Source organism: Eucyclogobius newberryi, unplaced genomic scaffold, assembly GCF_026437365.1.
Source record: "Eucyclogobius newberryi isolate DKJ021-1_F unplaced genomic scaffold, fEucNew1.0.hap1 SCAF_19, whole genome shotgun sequence".
Lineage (NCBI taxonomy): Eukaryota > Metazoa > Chordata > Actinopteri > Gobiiformes > Gobiidae > Eucyclogobius > Eucyclogobius newberryi.
In genome coordinates, this window is record NW_027315823.1 from 27328499 (window position 1) to 27353762 (window position 25264).

General features: G+C 40.7%; 3 protein-coding genes across 3 annotated transcripts in view; 1 reads left to right on the forward strand and 2 right to left on the reverse strand.

The window, feature by feature from the left end:
* Positions 1-12284, reverse strand: part of foxj3 (forkhead box J3) — a 121601-nt gene extending 109317 nt beyond the window's left edge. Inside the window, exon 1 of the mRNA XM_072452544.1 lies at positions 11983-12284. The gene's annotated coding sequence lies outside the window, so the exon portion shown is untranslated. The remainder of the gene's footprint in view (positions 1-11982) is intronic.
* A 2800-nt stretch (positions 12285-15084) lies between these two features.
* On the forward strand, positions 15085-18674 carry ppcs (phosphopantothenoylcysteine synthetase). The gene is made up of 4 exons (XM_072452534.1): positions 15085-15172; positions 16695-17208; positions 17330-17433; positions 18217-18674. The coding sequence occupies exons 2-4, from the start codon at positions 16698-16700 to the stop codon at positions 18541-18543; spliced, it is 942 nt and encodes a 313-aa protein (XP_072308635.1). The 5' UTR covers positions 15085-15172; positions 16695-16697; the 3' UTR covers positions 18544-18674.
* A 1233-nt stretch (positions 18675-19907) lies between these two features.
* utp3 (UTP3 small subunit processome component) lies at positions 19908-25196 on the reverse strand. The gene is made up of 16 exons (XM_072452533.1): positions 25049-25196; positions 24755-24842; positions 24526-24582; positions 24372-24428; positions 23860-23959; positions 23352-23420; positions 23140-23261; positions 22913-23068; positions 22751-22822; positions 22632-22672; positions 22454-22550; positions 22254-22376; positions 21001-21137; positions 20880-20937; positions 20134-20241; positions 19908-20048 (listed from the first exon to the last, which is right to left on the reverse strand). Exons 1-16 carry the CDS (start codon positions 25063-25065, stop codon positions 19956-19958), a joined length of 1395 nt encoding a protein of 464 aa, XP_072308634.1. The 5' UTR covers positions 25066-25196; the 3' UTR covers positions 19908-19955.
* Positions 25197-25264: the final 68 nt, after the last annotated feature.

The following is a 25264-nucleotide window of genomic DNA, read 5'->3' on the forward strand; positions in this document are numbered from 1 at the left end:
CAACTGACATCACATTGTTAACAAAATATTCCAAAGAAATATCTAGACTTTTTGTCAATATTGCCCAGCATTTGAATGTAATCTTACTTTACAGACATAGGATCTGAACTATTGCTGCGGAGGAAAAAAAAAATCTGACTCCCAGAGCCAGATTTAGACTTGGGCAACCCAGATCCACATGATATTTAACAGCCCATTACCTGCAATTCCAGCAAGTTTGACAATGTTCAGTAAAAAGTAAATTCAAAATAACAATCCAATGCAAGCCTTGGCTGTAATAAATCAACCTTTAAATCTCAACAGCCAATGAGATTATGCCATTATTGAACCAACCAAAACATGCGTTACAGGCCGATCATTTGTCAGCCTGTAACATGCTAAAAACACTTACTGTCCAAAAGATTTTAAACGCACACAAGACGAATGCATCCTTTCACTTCTTAACCACATTTCAATTGACTAATCTTGACTCACAGCATTGTTTGACAAATAATCAAACTCGCCTGGCACTCCTCGAAGACGTGAAAAGTAGGTCAGAGAGTCTCCCGTGAGTCATGGATTCTGGCCCGGGACCAAGACGAGCAGGTATGGAGAGTGAGAGAGAGGAAGACAGGCGAGGGGTGGGGGGTGGGGGGTGGGGGGTAAGAGATGCAGCCTAATGCTTAACTCACTCCTATTCATCAGGATAATCCAATTCTCCCACAACGCTTTCTCTCAAAAAACGTGTTAACAAGCCGAGCAGCACCCGGAGTTACACAAATCTCACGTCTTATAACGCGAGCAGCTTGTTCATTCATCTTCCTCCTTCGCTCTCAAATTGCAGGAGTATTTTGTTCCTAACCTGTTCAACCAGAGTCAGTAAAAGGCTCACATTCAAACCTGAAAAAGCCCATCAAAATGATTTGGCAAAGCGTTAGCAACAGGTAGCTAATGCAGTCAGCTGGTTCTTCATCTTCCAAACTGCATTCAATTCAATCCGATAGTTCATGAGTTAAAGTTCCTGCCATCCTTTTCAAAAAGTCAAGTCAACACATTGTTTCAGGCACTCCACGTCCATTGCCTGATCAGCCAGTACCTTCTACAGTCTGTTCGAAAGCACAAAGGTTTGGAATCGGACTGTTAATGGCGCCAAAAGAATTCTAGACGGTCCAACAACAGCTGCTGATGTGTAGCATGTCTCTCAAACGCAGACGATGTCTCCTCTCGAATACGCTCGTATGGTTCAGAACTAAATAAATAACTTGATTTACCTCAGTTAAGTGTTTTGCTTGTTGACTCTGCAGAAAGTCCAGTGTTATTTTCATTTCCATTTTTCCTCGTAAAGTGCCATGTTTGTTTATACAGAGACCACGTGTTTTTCTGATTGGTAATCCTTCAGTCAATCACACGCATTTCAAATCGGAGAAGGGATTTGATTCTGGGCCAAAACATCATAAAGTATTGCCAAAGCGTGTGACACAATTATTATTAATTGGATACGATTCAATATGATTCAGCACAGATAATCTCGCATCTGATAATATGATGAAACTCAATCATTCATCTGCTTTTCAGAGTGTGCATATTCTCTCATGTGGCAACTCAGGTTCCTCTCAAAGGCTTGTATCTGAGCACTGAGGCGGTTTCTAAAGATCAAAGACTATTCAGAAAGTGCACCTTCAATTTCTCTATAAATTATGTAATGAAATTATTAAATCAAAATGTCAAAAAAAACCAACCATTTATGATGATCATCATTTGTAAAACATTATCTAGAAGCGTTCAGCTGCCATATTTCAACCTTTATTTGGCTGATAATGTATTTAAAAATAGAAATAACCTTTTGACTAGTCGATTACTAAAATAATCATTAGTGACAGCCCTAATTTAAATAGGGTTGTTGTAAAACTGTGATAGACCAATTCCTCCAAACTCAACTGGTTTTGTTAATTCAGCAATCCCAGTTTAGAGACCGAGAACTGTTGTCTTGGCTCAAGTTCACAGCTGGGAGTCACACCAAATCACTTCTTTTTTTCTTCTTTCTCAGTCTAGTAAAAAGTGGCAGAGGCAGCGCCCCCTTAAGGCCCAAGCCCCGCCCCTCTGGCCTGTCCCTCCCTCTCATTCATCCAGCTAGAGGGAGAGGCATGCGGGCCAGAGGAAGTGTGACTCATCTGGGTAACGAGGAGCATTCTTGGGAATTCTCTGCAGACTTGTTGTTTGTGAAGAGCCGGGCAGAGAATGGCACAGTGTAGTAGCAGCAGCAGTAGCAGCGGGCACACCATCCAAGTCTATCGAACATGTATGCACAGTGACAGATAATGGGCCGCAAGCAGGTTTTATAAAAATAATATAAGAGCTGTAGAGCAGCAATACCCAACCTATTTCCTGGCAAGGGCAGCTACAATCACATGCTTTTTTTCAGGAACTGGTTGAAAGGGGCAAAGCCAGTAACAACAATGTAAGATGTGCACAAAACCATTTATAACTTTATTACTTATGTTTACTGTTTATTTGCTTAGTGGGCTCTATATGGTCATGGTAAACACATATAGAATATAGGGACATAGCAACAGACTATAAAACACAAATAATACATCATAAAACACACCGGTCCCTGAGTGCAGATGGCCTGCGGCCCGGTTTTGGGCCCCAGCCTAGTGCTTGGAGACTCCTGTTCTAGAGTACATCAAGGGAAAGAAAGATCCAACTCCACATTCAGATTTGAGTTTCTGAATAAAGAAACGTGCAAAACGTAGTGAGACTTGGATTGGGCTTCTGATCGAACCTAGCTCAAGCTCTTGGGATGGTTAAATGCAGGACACATTTCTCTAAAAGGACAATAAAGTGTGCCTCATCTTTTCTTAGACCATATGTAGACTAATAGTCAAACTGTGAACATTTGGGGGGTTTTGCCATTACAGTCACTATTCACAGGTGAGAGATTTGAGATTTGTGAGAGATTAGCTTCAGTAAACTGTCAGTAGAAATAAATTAACTACTGTTGATATTTGGTAGGAGCAAAATATAACATGCATTGGAAACTCCAGATTAATATCACTTAAAGTACTCCTTAAATGGCTCGTAGACTCCAGAAATTACTTTCTTGAGGCTCGAAAACAGACAATGAGGGAAATATGGGCGATTCCAACATTGTGCTGAATCTGCAAAAGGGACAGCGAGGAGCAGACGAGAAGAGGGGTTTGAAGAAAAAGTGAAGAAAAAAAAAACGGCAAAAGAATTTGCCGAGTTTAAATGATCCATCAAAGGCCCGCTGCCCCCGGACCAAAACCACATCTGCAGAAGTTGGCGCAGGCCCGAGCGGATCATGAGCCTCACGCACCACATCACACACGGCCGCCAAATTCTACGTGAGCGCAGCTATTTCTGGAGCAGCCCACACCGACACCGTCTACAGCGGCCGGACAAAAGGAGAAGCTGCACGGCAAAAGTGTCCGGGGGTTAGCCAACGCAGCGTCGGCCAAATGTCTCAGTCTCGTGCTGGCGACAACGATCAATGGGACACAAATAGCTGCGAGGACTTGACAAGACTGACCACTTTGACTGACACCGTTTAAAGTTCTTTGCGTTTACGGCCCATTCACTCTCCACGCGACGCTCGCATCTCGTCCAAGGAATTTGTCGGCGCAATTTAGCACAAACGATGGCTGAAAACATTACAGGATCGTCGGCGAAAAGAACCGACGCAATTATTTTTGTCATTTGTTCAGTCCAAAAACAAGCTTGACAAAATTCAACTTCAAAAAGAAAACAAAAACTGGGTCAAACTGAAATCGAGTCTGATACGATGACTCTTTTTCTTGTTAAAGTGTGTTGGGAGCGCCACTTACATAAGATCCTCGTTCTCAAAAGCACAAATGGCAGATGATGCGTTTGAGGGGTGCGGGACAAAAACGGACGTCAAAGAAATACTGACAAACCTTTGCGTGCTGGACTGCGATTAAATTACATCCAGTGGCTTTTTACGTAGATATAAAACAATGACTTTTTTAGTGTTCGGGAGTTGCAAAGAAGTGCGATTTAGCAAAGAATTGTAAAGCGTTTAAACAGTTGTTGCGTTTGAACGGCGTCAATACAATAAAGTGAGTAAAAGTAGCAGCTAGTTGGCAACAAAAGAGCCTGATTTGACAAACCAATTCAACTTCAAACTTCGCTTTGCACAAACGTCTGGCGACTTGCTTCTAGTAGTAACACAAATGAGATCCCGACAGACAAAACAGCGAAAATACGACGTCAACATCACATCTACAACTACTTGCGATTTCCTGTGCGAAATGTAACGGTAACAGCGGGAAGTCATTAATCCATTCAATCGGGAGACGGCGTAAACCTTTTAGCGCAACCTCCATTTCTTCTGAGGTGAACTGTAGACTTGCACTAAAAAGCACATGCGCATCTTCAACAAAATGCATTGAATGTCTCTACTCAAGCCTGAATCCAGGAAAATAGTCAAAATTGATATCCAAGCATTCGATATCATTGCTCGTCTAGAACTTCCAATTCAACGAAAACTCATAAAAGCTCAACATACAAACTGAACCGCTCATTAGCACGAGCAAAGTCTTGGTCTTCAAGCGCCGTATTTTGCCTTCATTTCTACCACTCCTTCTCGCCGAGCAACACATTAAACGGTTATAGTAGAGTCTCTCGTTACAATTTACTACGGCAAAGTTATGGCTTGGAATCACTGCGTATATCACACACGACCGCACTATTATTCCTTTCGCAAATGAAAACATTCAGGCGTGCGATCAAGTCAACTTTCGGCAGGCCGCGCTCACGATTTATTAGCTTTCATGCTACCGCAGGAGGATGGTATGAGTCACATTGACCTACCCCCCGCCTCGCACATTTTTCCCCTTCTCTTTCTGAACTCTCGAGTTTTAGGTGCGCACCGGTTTCCTTGCAGCGAGAGAAAGGCCCATATTAGTCAGAATGCGACAGAGGAAAGACGTACTATAAATCGAGAGTATCGGAATTAGAGGCGGTAGATAGTGATGGTAGTGTACGAGTAAACACTGTAAAAAACCACCACAAGAGACAATCGTTTAATGTAATCGTCCAAATGAGGGCACGAAGTGATGTTTCTGCCCGGTTGTGGTGGATTTTATTGTTCAGTTGTGTTTTGTTGACGTTTTGAACCTCAACGAAGACATTTGCAGTCACATTTTAGCACATTCCTGAATATCGTGATCCAGAAGAGACTTTTATTTTAGTCGAAATCACAACACTCCCAGTCGCGAATGTAATACTCGATGTTCTAATTTTGCGGTTGAAATGATGATGAAAAAAGAACCGGTTAAACAGGGAAAAAACTGAAAGCAGTGCAATCTTGTGTATAAAGTTATTTCTGCACTTTTGTGTTTATACAGTTTACAATCAAAAACTCTTAACAGTTTTGTTTCTTCCTATGACACTTGAACATCAACCAAGACTTTCACAGACGATTTAGCACATTCTGGACCCCAAATGGTACACTTAAATGTGGCTGTTTATATCACGATAACTTTACTTTTGCATTCAGAAGGTTTGATTTCATTATAATGAAAGAAAATGAAGTATTTCCCTTTTGTTTCTTCTCACAATAATCGCAACACTCAAATGTGATCTCGTGACATCCCTAATTAGAATATTAACTGTACTTTTTGATGATCATTTATTCAACAATGCCTCTATTGTGATCTCCCAGGACCCACCAGACACCAAAACGCAAAGTCAAAAAGGATTATTCTTTTTCGGTACTGTAGTGGTACCTTTGAACCGTACCAGCTCCAACAGCAATGAATGGATAATGACTGAAGTGATGGAGGCCAATAATACAGCAACAAATCGAATACATTAAACATCTAAGGTCTTTACCAGCTGACAAATCTATGTCCATTTGTGTCAAAGGGACGAGAACGTAAAGCACGAATGTACAGTAAAGTTCAACACACTCGACATGTACCATAGAGCTGCACCAAAGACGCTGCTGAATGAATAAGAAATGAATGAGCTTGAGGTGAATTCACAAGAGAGAAAGAGATAGAAAGAAAGAAAGGAAAAGGAGTAGGGATTGCGGTGGAGGTGGTGTTCTGGAGGTTTATATGAAATCTGAACCGTGGCTGCTGCTTTCCTCGCATCCAGCCGTATCAAGCGAGAGCCTCTTTAAAAATGCATTAATTTATAGCTAAAAAAATAGATTAAACCACCCAGCTGAGCGAAAACTCACATTTTTGGCTCCAGAATAACAATGATAAAATATCTCCTTCAGGCTCCAGGGGATTTGCCGAGGGAAACGTTTTTTTTTTCTTTCCCAACCACCCTTAAACCACCTTGAAGACCACCTAAGAGAAAGTGTTCATAATTGTCTTTTTAATTATGGCTTGTTAAAGGAGCTTGACTGAAAAAAGGAAAAGGGATTTGTGTGAATGAAGACAAAAAAGGACTTTATTTATTAATACATGCCCATTTATTTGATAAGCTATTGTAAAAAAAAAAAAATGCTGAAAAATTGCATGTTCTTTTTAAACGATTAAAAACAAAAATGACAAACGAGTGGAGTTGCCTGAAGAAATGCATTTTCCAACCTTAAACCACGTTGAATCATTAAAAGAATGCATTCCTAATTGTCATTTTTAATTATTTTCTGAAAATGGGACCCGTTCGGGAGAAGAAAAAACTAATTATAATCCATCCGAGGATCTGTCAGTCCCATGATAATGCGCCAATGTCATCCTATTCACCGTTTGATATCGAAGACACTGTGAATCAATGACAGCATCTGCCCAAAAACGCCTGGAAGTGCGGTTACAGTAATTGCTCTGGCCGGCGCTAAATGAGGTTCACTTAAGTGCAATTATCCCCCTCTGATCGGGCACATAAAGGGGCCTTAACATGGCGGAGTGGGCAAGCACAATGTGACGCCAAACACGAGTCAAATTGGAATCAGTGAGGCATTTCTCTCAGATGAATGGGTCTGAAGGTTCATCTGCATTCAGTGAGACGCAGAGCAGAACATGATAAAAGACCGAGGCTGAGGTTATGATATACAACATATGTTTTCAGTGGAGAAGGACTGAGGGAGGATAAGGAGTTCACAGAGTCCAGGTTTAGTCCAGATTTTAGGCCTTTTCAGAGACAGTTTATGGTACATTTCAAAATGGTTTCCAGTGTTATTCCCATTTCTACAGATAATGGATTACTTGGTCTATTCAGGTTTATTCCTATGTTCAAAGGTCTTTACAGTTGTTCTATACAAAAGTCACTAATCAAAAGGATGGTCAGTTATGGATTTCTTGAGCCGATGCCGATATTTGACAATAACATCCAATTTATGTCACGTTATATATTTCACAAACTAAATTTATTGCTATATAAATTATTGTGTAAACATAACATACACTAATATGTTTTGGCCCAATTGTTCTTCTATTTACATTTTTACTAATTACTGTTAAAAACACAAATCTGATGCAACATTTTAAATATTTGACCAATAAAATGATTTTGAGGAAACCCTCCAATATCATATACTTACTACTAAAAGCTGCATTCTGTGTTCATCTGTTTTTATGTGTACATATTAAACAAACGTATTGAGAAACATGTTGTGTTAGTCACTCAGAGACTGAAGAAAGTATCGAGTTTGCCTGGGCCAGACCAGAATAGCATTCTTTCTGCTGATTGTTTATAAAATGATGTTTATTCATTCTCCATAAAAATCGATTCAACAATGGTAGTAATCACTAGTGCATGCCTTAGTGTGTCACATGCCCCATAACCACAGGATCCCAGGCTCGCAGTAGCAAACTTTGATCAGTTAACTATTTTAAAAATGACACAGTTCAGCAGATGATACTAGGCTTTAGTCCACACCTGAGCCCAAAAAGCCCTCTCGGGTAAGAAATCCTCCCTCCACTTGGTACCAATAAATTAGGTAATATCAACAGACTACGGAAGAGGAATACAGCATAGTAAAACTCACTTTACAAACGGCACAGTCTAGTGTTGTCACAATACTAAAACTTCCTGAAAACTCGATTTGAACACGAAGGAATAGGCTCAATACTATTTTGAAACCACAATGAACACTCTTTTCAACACAACAATAGTACCTTATACAAAAATCTATGCTCTTTTATACTAGTCCTGACACGGATCAAGATCATTCTTAAAACTGTTCAGGAAAGGTTACATTTTCCATTCTTATAGTATCGATACTTCAAATGAGTATCTAGCTTCGACTCTCGACTGCACTTCATCCAAACCTGACAGCGTTACTACAACTGCTCAACCTGTTCACTTACTGGCTCCACTTGCTTCTCCTTCAGAACAATGTCTTCCTGCCCTTGGGCTAAAATCTGGCTGTCGAAAAGTTACCCGTTGGGCCTTATCCGACAGCACAGTACACGGAGATGTAACAGGGGTTTTTTGGTGGGCGTTCATGTTGCCACAGGCCCAAGGACCACAGGAGTCTGATAACTGCATCTCACGGACGACCATTTGAATAATCACTTAAATCATTAAAAATGCTCTTGGAGAGACTGGACTCGCCACAGGGCCACGCGCTGAATACAAAACGAGACACAGGTATTAAGGGTTCGTCCAAAAATGCATTCTGGCCCCTGCCCCGTTCGTGATACGATGATCACAATAGAACGCCCATTTGTCATTTTCTGACAGGGTAATGATAGGCTGGCAAAAGGCTAATGTCATGAAAATGTTGTGGTGGTTGAGTGTAAAGTAGTAGTTGATGTAGCACCCACAGGATTTTTGTTTTATTTTTTGGGGGCCAATATATAGGGCATATTTTGATCCTTCCTGCAAAATGATGAGTCAAGTAATAACTATAAACTCTGTTACGTTACTACAGGGCACTGCTCCGCATCATAAAAGCGTGATACTAAAGACAAAATATATATTTAGTGACGATTTTAATACAGCTCCACAGTGTTATCTTCTTATGGGCTGAAGTTTATGCTGCACTTAAATGATCAAATAAAAAAACATCAGCTTTATTTTTTGCCAGTTTTTTGGCCATCATCAAATATTGGCCTCTGCCGGAGCTTTAAGGCCGACTCACAAATATGAACATAAATAAATAAATAAATATTCTGACATGGTCGACGTTCACCTACTTGCTTACCGCAGTAACCTACAAGTTTTCTTTTCAATAACTTGTAATGTACGTTTTAGGCACTATAAGTATGCTACAAACTGTACCCAACAAACATCTTGTACAAACATGACTTTTCTCATGTTTTCGAGAGGGGTTAAAACTTGCAACTCGACCTGACCCGAGCTGAACCGCCGCACCAGCCATTTCAAACGGCGTGCAACAGATAAAGTGAATTATTTTATACACACACACAGACTTTACAAAGAACACTGCGGGCTAAAAACCACCATTAAAGACTAGCTGCCATCCTCCCATTCACACTTTGCAAATGGTTTGTGTGAGCATAAGCAGATGTGTAATCTTCACTGCTATTTGGTTCATTCACCACCGCCACCCTGTTTAACAAAAGAGACACACCAGCTACTCTGGAAAAAGCAGGGTTCTAAATAATAAGCAAAGAATATCTGAGAAATTATATGATCGTCAACGAGGATGAATAACAAACGACATGGAGCAAAGACCTCTGCCATGGCACGAATCCGGTCTTGCGATTTTAATATGTGCCTAGAATTCTTATTTCACTAATACTTTTCAGCAACAAAACATTCACACAATGGCAAATAATATAATGTATTTAAAAATACGGAATACGTTCTGAACCGCTGCAAAATGACTTAAATCAGCTACAGCGCTCGTTTAAGTACTTCAAAATGTTTCACAATCAAACCTTTGCGCAATGTATTTTCTGGTCAAAACTAAAAATGAGTCATCACTTTTCTTTACTTCGGCTTGAATTTACCACCTCATTAAAACCCTGGCTATAAACAGGAACCGACTTTGCCCCGGTTGAGATTTGTGCCCGCATCTGTGGGCGCTTCAGCTGCACACGGGGCCAATTTGTCAAAAGCTACAACTGCGAATGGTCACTTCCATTGTAGAAAACGCGACCACACCGTACATAACCGACTCCATCGCTACTCACTATTCAAAAGTGTACAATCCGATACAATAAAAGCTGAACATGTGCTGAAGGAAGGCGGAATGAAATGTCAATGTAGCGCTTTAAAAGACATGACCTTACATGACCACTACAGGATGTAACATGGACAGGTGGTCATTGCGTGGTCTGAAATGTTCCACTATGTTCTACAATATGGCATTATCGTCATGGAGACAAGCAGGTCATGTCACAGGTCAAATACGTTCAAGCGGTGCCCTGGTAACGGTAAGAATGCAAGTTTTTGAAGGTATTTTTAAGCCATAGATGACTTGAACTGCAAAAAAAAACATGAGCTTGATAATTATGCAGCTCTGGACGATTGGTAGAATTCGGAGTTTAGGAAGGAAGAAACGTGCCAATTTTTATGTTGTAGAGCAATTCATAAAAGGCTGTATCAGGTATTAATGAGCAGGAAATTAATACCAAAAAGCAATTTCTATTCATTTTACGGAGACTAAATAAAACCAAATCGAACAAAGAGATCAATGGAGGAGAAAAAAAGAGATTGTGAATCATTTTGTTCCTTTAAATGAACAAAGACAAAACATTCCTTGGGAAAACTACTGCAAAAGAAAAACATACAATCCCAATTATTAAGGCAATATTTACAGCAAAATATGCGCCATTTTTCTACATTTTATTTTTGATTTTGTTGCATCTCTGTGTCCAAAATAGTCAGTAAAATGTGTTCCTCTACGAATAGATGTTGGTCAGGAGTATCTTTAGCCCGCTATGTTGCAGCAAATAGCCCCATCCACACAGCTATTTAAAGGATGGGTGATTAAGAAGCAAACCAGGTCGACCTTTTGATTCCTGCTGCTGACTAAAGCTACGGGCATGTTGTGAGCTCAAGTGTGGTCCGGTGTCATTCTGGGGGGGCAAAATCTGCTCAAAACTAACCCAGGATTACACCGAATCCACGCGTTAATGACTTGGCAAGTCCACATTAGGTACGCCACAACAGTAAAAAGAGTTAGATCTTCAATAATGTTGCACAACTAAAAAGCAGAAAAACAAAACTGTCCAAGACAAAAAGCAGCTGGTGCAATCTCTCATTTCGGGGCACGGAGCGCGACACGTAATTAAGCACTTGTTGAGTCGTCCACATGCAGGAGAACACACGCCTTCTTTTGCCGTGTGTGCGTCGGGGAAAGAAGGAGGAGGTAGGGGGGGGGGGGGGGGGATTCGCTATTATTATTATTAAAAAAAAAGAGGAATTTACTATGAGCCCGAGAAACGGCGCGATTGACTGACAGCCGAGCGCCAACGCGCCGCAACAGCTGTGCGCGTCCAAAAAGAGAAATAATTATAATACCTCCAGCGCGCGCAGGAACGGCCAAAACGACACGCTCCGACACCGCGTCTCAAACGCCAAAAACGAGCTAGCTTAACCGTGGCGTTGTAGGGCGGGATTGGCCGGTCGAAATCCCCGCGACAAAAAGCCAAAACAAACCCGCATACACTCGGGTCCTGCGCGCGGAGGGAAGCCCTGGCCAGCGAGCGCGCGGCTAAAGTTAGCTACAAAACTAGGCTAGTTAGCTGTCAAAGTTGCCCTGTCAGGTGTCACCGGTTGCTCCGCGGGGCACGGCGGCTAGCAACGGACGCTAACCGTGAACCGAGCTGTCAACTTTGCGCACGGACGGGAACGCCGCTCGGACGCGTCTCTCCCCCCGCGCCTCTCGCTGCGTGTGCGAGGAAAGAGAGGTCTCCCCCCCCCCCAAAAGCCGCCGTCAGTGCGCGCAAAGCTGTGCGTCACGGCCTGTTCCGAGCGGCCCCACAACTTCGGACACAGTGGGGAGAGAGCGCGCACGCGTCCCCCCGTTAAAGTCGTCCATTTCGCGGGCCTCGGCGCAACTTCGTGCCTCGCGTGAGCCAGCGCACTTACTCTGGGTGAAAGCTGCTGCCGCCGCTGCCGCCGCCGCTGCCGCCGTGACGCTGGCTGGCTCCGTGTACCAAAAAACAATCCTTCGCGGTAGTTTTTCTTGGAGTGCAGCCGCTTGCCTCGTCTGCGTTTCCCGCTGGTTGTTTGCCGGTGGTTTCCGTGGAGCGTCCTCCGGTGCCGTAGGCTCCAGTGTGCGCGCAGATTCGCCGGTTGTGCGCCCGCGGTAGTACTGTTTGGTGCCGTGGCCGTGCTCTCTGGCTGCCGTGCTTGCTCACTCCGCCTTCCGTCAGCTCGCCTCGGCGGTGGCCCAGCCAACATCCGGGACTCTGCCTCGTTTGGGTTAAGAGCCCGGATCTACTTTCGTGCATGGAAGACGACGCACGCCAAAGGTTTTCCTCGGTTTCCCTCTCGGCACCTCTGGCCCCGCCGCGCGAGAAACTAGTGCTGCTCTGTGTCTGCTTTTCACTTCTGTGTTAGATCATCATCAGCCAGGCAAGGAATTAAACAGTTGTCAGATAGTCCTTGTGTTTTATTTATTTAAAGATGTGTTTCACCTTTGGGGTAAATAAAAGTGTGTGCACATTGATTATCATGGGCAAATCTTGTGATGACATTTAGTCATGAGAAGGGTATACAGTATAAATAGTTGTTTAAGTTGCATTGTGACTTGGACTTAATTCACTTATTTTTATATTCACAAGAACACAGGACAATGTAGGTGTTTTTCTCCTGAACATCTTCAGAAGTTTGTCTTCCTCTGAATAAAATACAAAGAAATGACTATACTTTATTATTAATAATAATTATGTAGGCTAAATATTTATCATATTAATAATACATATTTGTACACCTGGGTAGATTATTATGATTATGACGATGATGATGATGATGATTATTATTATTATTATTATCCGTTTGGGCAACATGTGACCACAACCTTTTGGGATGAACACATTTGTATCTTGTTGCTGATGTGACGTATAATCAAAATATCTGTCATTTGTAAAGTTAAATATTTGCATGGGTTTTCCTCCAGGGTACTGTCATGTCATATACACGTGGTATTATCATGGACTAGTGGGGTATTATCTAGTATAGTGCAACAGCGCCCCTTATTGGTAGACTTTCAATACTGCAAATGGAACGTTTTAAAACTGATAACGTTACTCACAAAGTACTCACATTATCACTTTAGTATGAGTAAAAAACGTATTTTGAGCACTACAAACAGTGCAAAATATAAAATATATTCAAAACCTGTTATGATGACTTTGACTGACTTTTTCTTAATGTATTCCTTTATGTAGAAAAAGATTCAGTTGTAGTCCTCTGGACACTGTTTTTAATATATCAATATCAATGTTTATTTATGAAGCACACTTACAACTTTAAAAGCCCAAAGTGCTGTACAGCAAAGTGCAATAATATATACAAACATTTAAAATACACATGAAGTTAATAACAAGCTCAGCTCAAAAGCTAGGTTTTTAACAAGGATTCAACCTGCTCTAGTGTCTCAGCAGTTCTAACATGCAGAGGCTGTTCCAGAGCCTGGGCCCCGCCACAGAGAACACTCGGTCCCCTCTGCTTCTCAGCTTTGACCTGGGCACATCAGATATTTATCCTGCTCTGTGTAGGCCCTGCCCACTGGGCGTTGATAAAGGCTATTTATGGTTTCACTTTAGAGACTATTCTTCTTTGTATCCTTACTGCTAGAGTGAAACCATAAACACCCTTTATCAGGAGGTTCCGCCAAGTGGACAGGGCCTACACAGAGTAGGATAAATATCTGAGTTCTTAGACACGATCCGCAAATTAAGAATGACTCTTGGATGAAAGTTGAAACATTTTTCCAAAAACAGTGTCCAGATGACTACAACTGAATCTTTTTCTACAATAGAACACTCGTGGACAAAAATTAAAGATTACACCGACTTATTTATTTTTGTCCACATCTGATAAAAGGAAACTTTCAAGCAGCTGGACACGTTAAATATAAAAATAAAGCTTTAACCCTTTCATTTTCAGTCAAAGCTTTGTTTTGGGACCACTCAAGCTCAGTTTGTTGTCCAAAACAGCAAATGAAAAAATTAATACATTAAAATTATTTTTTTTAAATGTTTTATATGGATTCCACCTGGACATTTATTACAAGTCCTTAAAGCACACTTTTAGCCAAATTGGCTTCAGTTTTCAAAGAGGAATTTTCAAAACCAGACAAATACTCAAACTAGTGTTTATTAGACCATCCTCCAACACAGCTTTTTATATTTACCAAGGCAGAATTTCCTCTGGGCCGCGCTTGCTAAGTTATAATCAGAGTCAATCAGACATTACAGGCCAAAACTAGAGGTTCAGCATCACAAAGATAAAGGCCAATAGTTTGTACTTCAGGAACAGCTTCAGTTTGAATTGTGGCTTATTTAGGGAAAGAATAGGCCCTCTTGATTAAGGTTCAAATCTGTTATATAATGTATGACTGTGTTATAGGAATATGGCAAAAAATACAGTGCACAGATTCTGTCATCTACAAAGAATAGACACAAATGAACTAAAACAAATACATTCTAAAGGTGAGGTGTAAAAGAAGTGCAAATGTTTGAATCATTTAATATTTGTCAACCACAAACTAACCACTAACTAACCAAACTAACTGTTTTATTGTGCATTGTCCCTGATCAAATAAATACATTAAAATTCAAATAAAGCTTAGACTGACTAGCAGTGGGAAGAGTAGCCTAACCAAAGCTTTTATTCAAGTAAGAGTAGGACTATTGTGACTTAAAATAAGTAGTAGAGTAGTAGAGTGAAGGAAAACTACTCTGAGACGTACAATCTCCTCAAAAAGTTAATTAAATGTGGATTAAAATAGTCTATATATGATGCGTTGGGACCATTAACCAAATTAGAGGAAAAAAACAACGTGTAAACTACATTTTCTCCCATTTTAATGTGCTGTGGTCACTTTGAAGTTTCTTCAGGCAGTATTTCATTTCTACACCGATAGAGGGCGCTTGTTAGTCCATGAACTCTTTAGCGCAGAAGAAGACAAGAAAGCAGGAAGTAAAACTCTGCAACAGAATCGGACAGAAATTTGTTTTTGAAGACTAAAGGTGTTTCGATAAACCTGATCTCAGTTCGTTCACTTTTCATTGCATTTTATCAGACTTTTGCCGGAAAAGCGCGACATTCCGTGAGTAACGTAAACGCGCATGGTTTGTTTACCGAGGCAAAGTTCAGTAGATCCGTGATGTGTCATTTAAGAGCATTTCTTCAAGAATAAGAGCTCAGGTTAAATGTGTGACCAGGTTTATCCACATTAGAAGCTTTTTGATTTCAGTCAAAATAAAATAAAAACGGTATAGGTGAATTTAAAGAATAATAAATAATACCATTTGTGATGTAGTAGTTTTATTTCATTCATTTATTTTTTGCTCATCTATGAACTTCATTGGGACAGAAGCCAGTTCCAAGCACAATGCTCAGTGTGGAGTTGGCAAAAATATAATAATAATAATAATAATAATGATAATTAATTTAAAAAAGTTACTAAATTCCTCAAATAAAGAAAATATCAATTTATGTGAACTTATTATTTATTACTAAAAGGTGCAAATGTAACGTTTTACTGGAGGGCTTCGCCACTTTTTTTTGCAAAAAAAAATAAAAAATGTGAAAAAATATCCTACAGTAAGTGCTCGCCTCTCCGCAAATCTGACCTGTAACGGAGCTTCTCAAAGCCAAGGGGGAGCGAGACGTGTGCACACGTGACAGACGTGTTTAGAGCAACAGAAGAAACGCCTAGACCCAACTAACTTTTGTACTTGCTCTGCTACTGACCGATCATGTGACAATATAAAGCATTATGTGCATTCTTTTCCTTTCTGCATTGGCCTCTTGGCTTTTGAAGACGATGAAAGCGATGGAAGAAGAACTTTTAAGGACTACGACAAAGTCTGAGGAATAAAGTCTGGCGATAATGCTACACTCGGATGCCAACCGCCATAAAACAACAACAACAATGAAACATAAAGGCAGCAATACGAGTCAGCACAGCACAGTCTGTGTAAAACACCAAAGGTTGTTGTGATGCTTTTGATGGCAGCCAACTGAAAAGGTGCATTTACCACCACCTGCTGTAGTTGTACGTCTTCAAAGTATGTGTTTTACACTATATCGTAAAAAAAAAAAAGAGAGAGAGGAGTGTGTGACAGTGGTGGGAGGGGGTTTAAATCAGAGCTTCTCTAAAAGTTTGAGACACTCTGGTTTAATGCCGTTCTGTGGAACATTAAAGACAAAGCAATAACATCTCCATTTGGCTGACTAAAATCAGCCATTTTTATTCATCATCATATTGTGATTCAGTATTTTTCTGATTTGTCGGGTCAAACACAAACACTTTTTCCCACCCACTTTCCCTATTGGTCAAATTGCCTCAGAAAGGTTTTCAGTGAGTGACAGCTGGATTTAACCAATCACACTGAAGAGTGAATTTTCAGAAGAAGATGACATTTTTACAGGCAGCAGAAAAATACAAACTGTACATGAATCCAAATTAATGCTCTAAACATAATTTTTTCACCATATTGCCCGCCCCCTAATCTCCTTGGAGACAAGGTGGTGGCATACTCTACCAGAAAAGTTACACTGTTCAGTTGCACCTTTAGCCTATCATTAAAACAAGTGGCTGACACCTCTTCTTCATCTGTGTTTAGACAATGGCAGAACCAAACATTGACGGTAAACTGGCTGAGGAGTTTGCCGTCCCGGCCCACTTCGAAGAAGTGAAGGAGCGGATGACAGAGTTTGCGCGGTGCCACGCGTCAGAGGGGCGCAGGGTGGTCCTGATCACTTCAGGGGGCACCAAAGTCCCTCTGGAATCCCGCACCGTCCGATTTCTGGACAACTTCAGCAGCGGGCGCAGAGGGGCGTCTTCCGCAGAGTACTTCATCGAGGCCGGATATGCTGTCATTTTCCTCCACAGGCATCGCTCTCTGTATCCTTACACTCGAATGTTCTCTGCCATCAACATGCTGGATGCGCTGCAGCTCAAGAGTAACCCAGGTGACGAGGTGGTGGTCGATCAGGAGGTGCTGCCCAATGTTACCAAAGTGCTAAAACGCTATCGGGAAGTGAAGGAACAAAGGCTACTTCTGTCAATAGAGTTCAGCGCACTGTCGGAGTATCTGCATCTGCTCAAAGCTTCAGCTCAGGCCCTCAGCACTGTAGGTAAGACATTAGTTATCTTTAGGGTTTTTATATTCTATTAATTTTAACTCGTTGAAATGCAAGCCACCCAGTGCCCATCCCACTCCGAGCTCAACCAAATGTGTGCTTATTCTTTATCCAGGTTCCAAAGCCATGTTCTATTTGGCTGCAGCGGTTTCTGATTTCTATATTCCTGCGTCAGAGATGCCTGAGCACAAAATTCAATCTTCAAATGGACCACTACAAGTAAGTATTTAGAAATAACTGTGAATACAAGGGAAATACAGGTATACACTGCCTGTCCACAGCCCAAAAGAGGCACATGCTCTTAATATTTTGTAGGATCGCCTTTAGCTTTGATTGCAGCACACAATCACTGTGGTGTGGCTTCAATAAGCTTCTGGAATATTAAAATATGTATTTCCCTCCAGTGTTGCATTATTCCTCGCACAGATCTTGTATTGATGTGAGAGTGACCACAGCACAAAGTCTTCTCCAGCTCAAACACTCACTGAGGTTCAGATCTGTAGTAGATTAGTTTCTGCTTCTCCTTAGATCTTTTCTCTGCTTGATGCCAATGATTTGACTCTTCTCAAACACACTGACATCTTTTCCATGAGCACGGGATTTGTCTTTCCACATGGTAGTTTCAGAAATTAGAAGCCGTTCACTGCATCAGTCAGGTTTAAATACCATGTTGCAGTTATCCAGCAGGAGGCTGTGTGTGATGTTATAACTGTAATTTATTGTGTAGTTTAAATCTACATTGTCAGTCTTATTAGACTAATTATTGGCCTTTTCACACAAAGCAATGTAGCACAGGTCATTGAGAATGTACTGAAAACCCTAAAGTGTAACATCAACATCAGTTACTCACTTCTATTTACTTCTACTTGACTAATTAACATTAAAATACATGAGTAAGCGGTAGAAATTGAATGAATACTTGAGGGTTCATGTTATGTACAAATCCAGAGGTATTATCTATCGTCATGCCACTGTATGTAAATTAATCTTTGCCTTCTACAGCTCAGTTTGAACATGGTCCCTAAGATCTTGTCTCCGTTGGTGAAGGACTGGGCTCCACAAGCGTTTGTCACTTCCTTCAAACTGGAGACCGACGCGTCCATCCTCCTGGACAAAGCCAAAAAGGCTCTGGACACTTACAGGCACCAGGCTGTAGTGGCCAACGTGCTGGACTCGAGGAGGGGATACGTGGTGGTGGTGACCCGGGACACTCAGGTGGAGCTCATTCTAACAGATGAAGATGTGCAAAAGGACATAGAGATTGAGGAGAGGATTGTGAGTAACTTGATGTCGGCGCACAAGCGATTTATAGATCAGCAAAAAGTCTGAGGCTCCAAAGAACTGCACTGTTGGTACAAGATGTGTAAAGTCACTGACCACCTGCTAGATACACCTTCTATTGATTGTAATGCAACTATTGAACTTATAAAATGCCAGACTAAGAGATAAATGTGTAAAAGTTTGATTGGGCAAACCTCATCTTATGCACATTTTATGAGCCAATAAGAGTCTGAGAGGTACATATTTCAGTAACTGTCACTTCATCACATGAATCAACAAGCTCGTTTTAAGGCGAGGCAAACTCATGTTTTCTGTTTGCTTTCACATTTCATGTGGAAATAATATTGTCCAATCTACACTTAAAGACGATTTATTATTTAATCCACTTGCATCCATAGATTCATATGGCACAATGTAACTTCAAATGCATTTTTCTCCCATAAAGACAAAGTTTGCCTCTTAAAGTTCACACACCAGACTTTTATCATCTTGAACGGATCGTACAAAATGTTTTAGATATCTTATTCTAAACATGATTTAAGTTTTTGTTGTTTGGACCAACTTAGCAGGAAGCCTGAGGGCCAACAAATGAAAGTTGGAGGGCTGCAGTTTGGACATGCCTGGCTTAAAGGTGGAATGGACGATTTTTTTCAGCAAATTTTTTTATCATATTTCCTCGTTGCGTGGATAAATCATTTGTCCTGCCACGTATCAATCATAAAACGCACCTATCGCTCACCTGCAGCTGCGTCAGGTTCGTCCCCACGTTTCCGCGTGCCTAAGCGCATGGATCTATCATAATATAGTTCCCTCAGTGTACGGGGAAAAATGAAGACTGAGAAAGACAGTTCGAGCTGACGCAGAAGTGGACAGAAATCTACGGGAGACGAGAGATGTGATCCGTTGTGCTAATAAACAAACGCATGTGTGTGTTGTATCAGTCCACACGGGGGAGTGCGCATGCGCACTTCGCCTGCGTTCTCAAATCGCCGAAAAATCGTCCATTGCGCCTTTAAGATATCCAAATCCCCAACAAAATGAAGCACTACATTTAAAACTTACAACCCCTGATACATTTTCACACATAAAATGCCTTGTTTATTTATGAAAACATTACATGAAAAACGTAACTTACGTGTGAAGTTTCAAATGGAATAATTGGAAACATGTTTTCCTTGTTCACCTGCAGTGTCTTGTCTTGAACATCTAATTACGGTGTGTTATGTGCAATGAAAATAGTGTGCCTAATAAAAATGTTCAGTGAATGAACGTGCTCGTCTAACTTTAAGCTGCATTATTGCCTTTCCTCCTGCACAGTAAATAAACTGACTTTTTTCAAATGTATTCCTTGCAAATGTCAGAATCTCGATGACTGCATGTAAATCATTAACATAAAACTTGTTGACACCTTAAGAATGCCCTGGTCGCACTCAAAACAGTTTGCGTAACACTGTGCACATTTAGACTTTGAGTTTGACGCTCTTCTTGACTCCGGCGCGGATCCCAGACGCTTCCCCGGTGTAGCGCTTGTCCTCGGTGCGCACTTCTCGGACCTGGTGGGACGTCAGTGAAGGGTTCGAACGTAAAACGACAGTAAAAAAGACCAAATGATACATGGTGAACACGGGGGCTACGAACCTGGCCCTTTCTGCGGATCTTGGCCCGTCTAAACTTCTCCCGGTGTTTGACTCTTGGATTACGGTCGATCTTCTTCCTCTTCGGAGTCAGCCCTTTGTTCTTGGCCATCTGTAGGTTTAAAACAAGAAATCATTTAGTAACATGTCAAAAAATGCCAAATACACTGCAAATTATATGCTATACATTTCTTTAATTTAGATATAAGCCTGGCATTCGTGGAAACACTACATTTACATTTGTAAAGCACAATTCGTACAAGGCAATTCAAAGTGCTTCACAACAGGAAAAAATGCATTAAAATCACAAAGACATGACAGAAATCAAAGAGAAGAACGCAAAGAAAATCATTTCAGCCGTAAAGGATTAACTGTACGATACAATCTTTGCAAATTCTATTTTCAACTTAAATAAATGGTGAACTAAGGCTACAGGCCAATAACATTTTAAGAATATCTGACCATTTTAATGAAAATATAGTCTAAAGAACTAGTCAAATTGACGCAACTTCAGTGACTGACTCAAATTGGGGAATGCACAGGTAAAATGACTATTGTCAACTAGGTTTTTGCCGTTACACAGCGAGTTTAAAGTCTCTGATAGAAATAAAATCAGGTTCAACAGTTGTGGATTTTCCTTTTGGACATTTAATTCTAGCAAATTAGCACTTGAAAAGGCAATATTCTGTCTTTTGATTGGGCAAAAGTGCTTGAAATGTCGCTTATAAACAGATGGACCCGAAACCTCACCTGATAAGTAATTCTTCTCTTGGCCTCTTCATCCACCTCAGCTTCATTCTCACCAGCTCTATAAGAAAAGCAGAAGTCAGGCGACGCTTTCAAACAGCGACCAGCACATTTCTAAACTCACTTCTCGGCCTCTGGAGCGCGGCCTTTCCTCTTGAGTTTCAGCCTCTGCTCGATGCCTTTGTAAAACTGTAAAGCCGCTACTTCGTCCAGGTCAGAGTCAGAGTCCTCCGAGAGCCCGGAAGCAACGTCGTCGGGATCCTAAAAAACAAAAGTGACACCATCATGAAATTATGAGGTGGAAGTGATGGGTAACAAAAAGCCTTCCTAAAAATGACTGAAAAGGGGTAATAATGTATAGAAGAGACAAAACAAGATGTGTCTAGGGAGAAAATGAATAACTGTGGTCATAAATAAATGTAATAAGTTTAAAAAGTGAATTTATTGGAACTATAACTTGTGACTAAAAACGATGACAAAAACATTCATCATTTTGTGATTCTGACAAAGTTCTACAACAATGTGTTCAAATGCTTCAAGAAGAAATACCATATTTTCCAGACTATAAGACTTTTTTCATAATTTGGCCAGTGTGTGTCTTATACTCTGGAACGACTTGTTACATTACATTATTAACACGTTATTATATAATTTTGTTGATTATTTTCACACCGACAACCATAAGAGGGCGCAGAAGAAGAATCTGCTCTTCGTGGAAGTGACACAGAGGAAGAAGAATTCAATGGATTTAGTGATTTGGTGTAATACTGATGCTTTGGTAAACTTGTTAGCATGTTCTTTATGCTATAGTTATCTGAATAACTGATAATGTTAAAGGAATAATGGACGATTTTTTGCCTATTTGAGAACTCAAGTGGAAGTGTGCATAACTCCCTCCATGCAGACGCACAAAAAAGCCTCGTTGCTACACGTGCGTTTGTTTATTAGCGCGACGGATGCATCTCATCTCTCGTCTCCGTAGATTTCCGTCTCTAATGAGCCAGCTCGAACCGTCTTTGTCTGAATTTTGTCCTGTACACTGAGGGAACTATATTATGATAGATCCATGCGCTTACACAGGCAAACGTGCTGCTCTCATGGGGACGACCCAACGCGGCTGCAGGTGAGCAGTAGGTGCGTTTTATGATTGATACGTGGCAGGACTAATCGGCAGTCTACGCCACGAGGAAATGAGACTCAGATTTGGGCCAAAAAATCGTCCATTCAACCTTTACCATACCAGACACTCACTAAATTGTCTGTGCGTCATGTACCTGAAGGTGTTACGTTAGCATACGTTCACCTATTTACCATGTGAACATTTCTGAAATAGTAATAATCTGCATGCAAAATGTTTATAACTGTTATGGATGTTACCGTTTCCTTTTCGCTCGTCTTCTTTCCTTCCGTTTTCCGACTGCTCCGGCGTTCCCCTCCAGCGAGCAGCTTTTGAAACTGTGGAGCGAGTCGGGCGTCCACTGCGCTCAGTTCGTTGATGAGCTGCAGAAAACACGCATGACATTTAGCCCAACACTCGAGTGGCAACACGGATTAACGGTCCGTCTGTGGCGCTTTACGTTTCTGTAGGTGAGAAGTCGTTCGATCACTGGATGGTTATGAGCGGGGATCCTTTTCGCCTTCAACACCAAGTAGAAACTAATATTTGTGCAGTAGCTAAAAAAAACAAAAACAAAAGACAATCGTTAAATGTCTGCGAAACGGAAAACGAGGAACATTTAGTTTAGGGCTTCTTACTTTAAATACAGCTGCTGTTTTGTCTTAAGGTATTCTGCACCCTTTGAAATAAGAAATCATTAAATACAATCAGCAAAGACATATTTAATTCACTTATAAAAACTGGAAAATCAACCAACTTTTCCTGGCGGGATCTTTCCATCCGTGACCATTTGAACGAGAGGCTGAATATCATCTTTCAGTTCCGTAAGCTGCAAATAAAAGCAAAAAAAAAGAGGTTAAGAACAAGTGAGAATTTTTCCAATCCCACAATTTGAACGGTAAAAAAAATTATCTGCCACCTTTGTCTTGAAATCCTGAATAAGTTCAAGTAATTCCGGAGACTCTTTCTTGAGCAGTTTCATCTTTTCCTTTTGGGACATGTCCTTTAAGTCTTTAACGATCTTTTCCTCCGTCACGACTGGGCTCTCTTCGTCCTTCTCTTCGACGGCAAACTCCTTAAACGACAAATGTGAATATAAGCGACTAAAATCTAAAACAATGCCGTGTCCAATGAAATAAATATTACCTGTAAAAAGTTCATGTCATAATCCTCCTCGCTCAGATTTGCAGCCAAGCGATTTTGGATTTTAATGGCCTCCTCCTCCTCTTCTTTCTCCTCTTCTTCCAGTTCTTCAGGCTTTTTCCCCTCTGTAATAGTAAGAATAATTAAAAAAAAAAAAACAATGACATGAATGATCGGGTTATTGACGATTGAATGAATACAATTTTAACACTTACTCGCGGTCACGTAGTCGGTGTCGTAAAACAGTTTCTTCTTCTTGCCCCACGCCATTTCGTCTGGAAGATCTGCAATAAAAACAACACAAAGAGTTTGAAGGAGCGGCTCTGAATCTAAACAAGTTACTGATGGTTTTGTGTCCATAGGTGTGATCACAATACCACCACCGTGTAGAGAAAGATGCTGGAATTCTCTTCATTTGTTAAAAAAGTGCTTCAAATTGACAGAATTTAACAGTTTTGTTTTTTCTAGCGATGTTCAGCCTGGACTTCTGAGTTTTAAAAAGACAATGCAAACATTAACAGCACGAAATAATAATACTTTCTGTAATATCATCATGTGGCATTATAATTACCTCTGATAAATATCAAGATCATTTTAAAGCCCCTTTTTTTAAACGATTATTCAGTGTAAATACCTGTTCAAATTAGTTTCTGGGTTTATATTTTTCAACCCTAGTGTTCATTATTTCATCTTTTTGTGCTTAAAATGCAGACATCACATTACCTTCCTCTTTCTTCTCCTCCAGGTCACTCTCCATGTCTGTTCCATCTTCCTCCTCCACGTCTTCCTCCTCCTCAGATTCATCCAAAGCCATCAACTCCTCCTGCATTTTAAGACACGTACAATTATGTCTGTCAATGTACAGCGTAATCTTCCAAACATCTTCTAATGTGATATTTTGGCTTTTTTGTGGTTGTTTTTTAGAGTCCAGTCACTTTTTTCTGACGGTGTTGCACATTTCTGAAAGATCACCCTGATGTCGACTGAATATTGTCTCGAGGAAAATCCCAAGAAACAGAGATATTCCATTTCTGTCAATATTTCCTACTCATAAATGGTGCTAATTTATTTAACTTTTTTAAAGAACATTCCCTGCGACGGCCCCTGTCCAGGGTGCAAGGCCCTAATAGGCTCCAATCACCTGCAACCTCTCACTGGAAGACGCACATAAAATGTCCAATAAGGAAATGGCTTTAAATACTTTAACTGGGGAAAAAAGTACTAAATTCACAAACCTCATCATCCAGCTGTTCTTCTTCACTGTCCATCTGAACTCCTTGGGCCAGAAGACTCTGCAAACATGAAAAAATATTTACTGTTTGCAGATCACAATCTTTACAAAATAAAAGTTACATTTATTAAATATAGTCAACTGTACATCACACTTACTTTAATCTTTTCAGCGTGAAAGTCATCGATTTTGTCCTTAGTGTAACTTGATGACCTCTGAAAAAGAATTGCAAGGAAACAGCTTAAACACACTTTATCAGAAAAGGTTTATTGCCATTGCCAATTTACATTTGTAGATGGAGTAATAACAGCTAGATGTTATCATATTGGAGGGAAAACGAGCTGTACAAGCTGATTACTATTCTATTAAAACCCACACATTTAGTACCTTATCAGGGACAGGCATGGCACTGTAGGCCGCTGGGTCGTCTTCATCATATTGTGGCGTTGTCTTTGGTTTTCGCATTGGTTTGGACCTTTCAAAACACAACATTTTCATTTTCAATTTTCATTTTACTTGAATTAAATGAGTTTTCTCCTTCAAAGAGGAAACTTTAGCGGCCGCCCATAGTTTTGTGTCTTAAACCGGCTGCAGTATAAACGAAACACTGCTTTATGTTAGAAAGTGAATGGAAACACATGTGAATAAAACGAGAATCGCAGTTGTTTTTGCTCATTTTACCTTTGCGCTCGAACCATGTTGACAATACGATCCACTGATTTAAATTAGAACTGCGTAGCTTGAATAAAGAGTGCAAAGAAAGGCAAACGTTGATAATAAAAGTTCGCTCTGGCTCAGCTGATGTCGCCGCGTGCTGTCCACTTCCGGCTTTGCTTTGGTGTGTAAAAACTGTCTACGGCCCCCTAGCGGCCAAACGACACCCTCCAGCATGTGTTT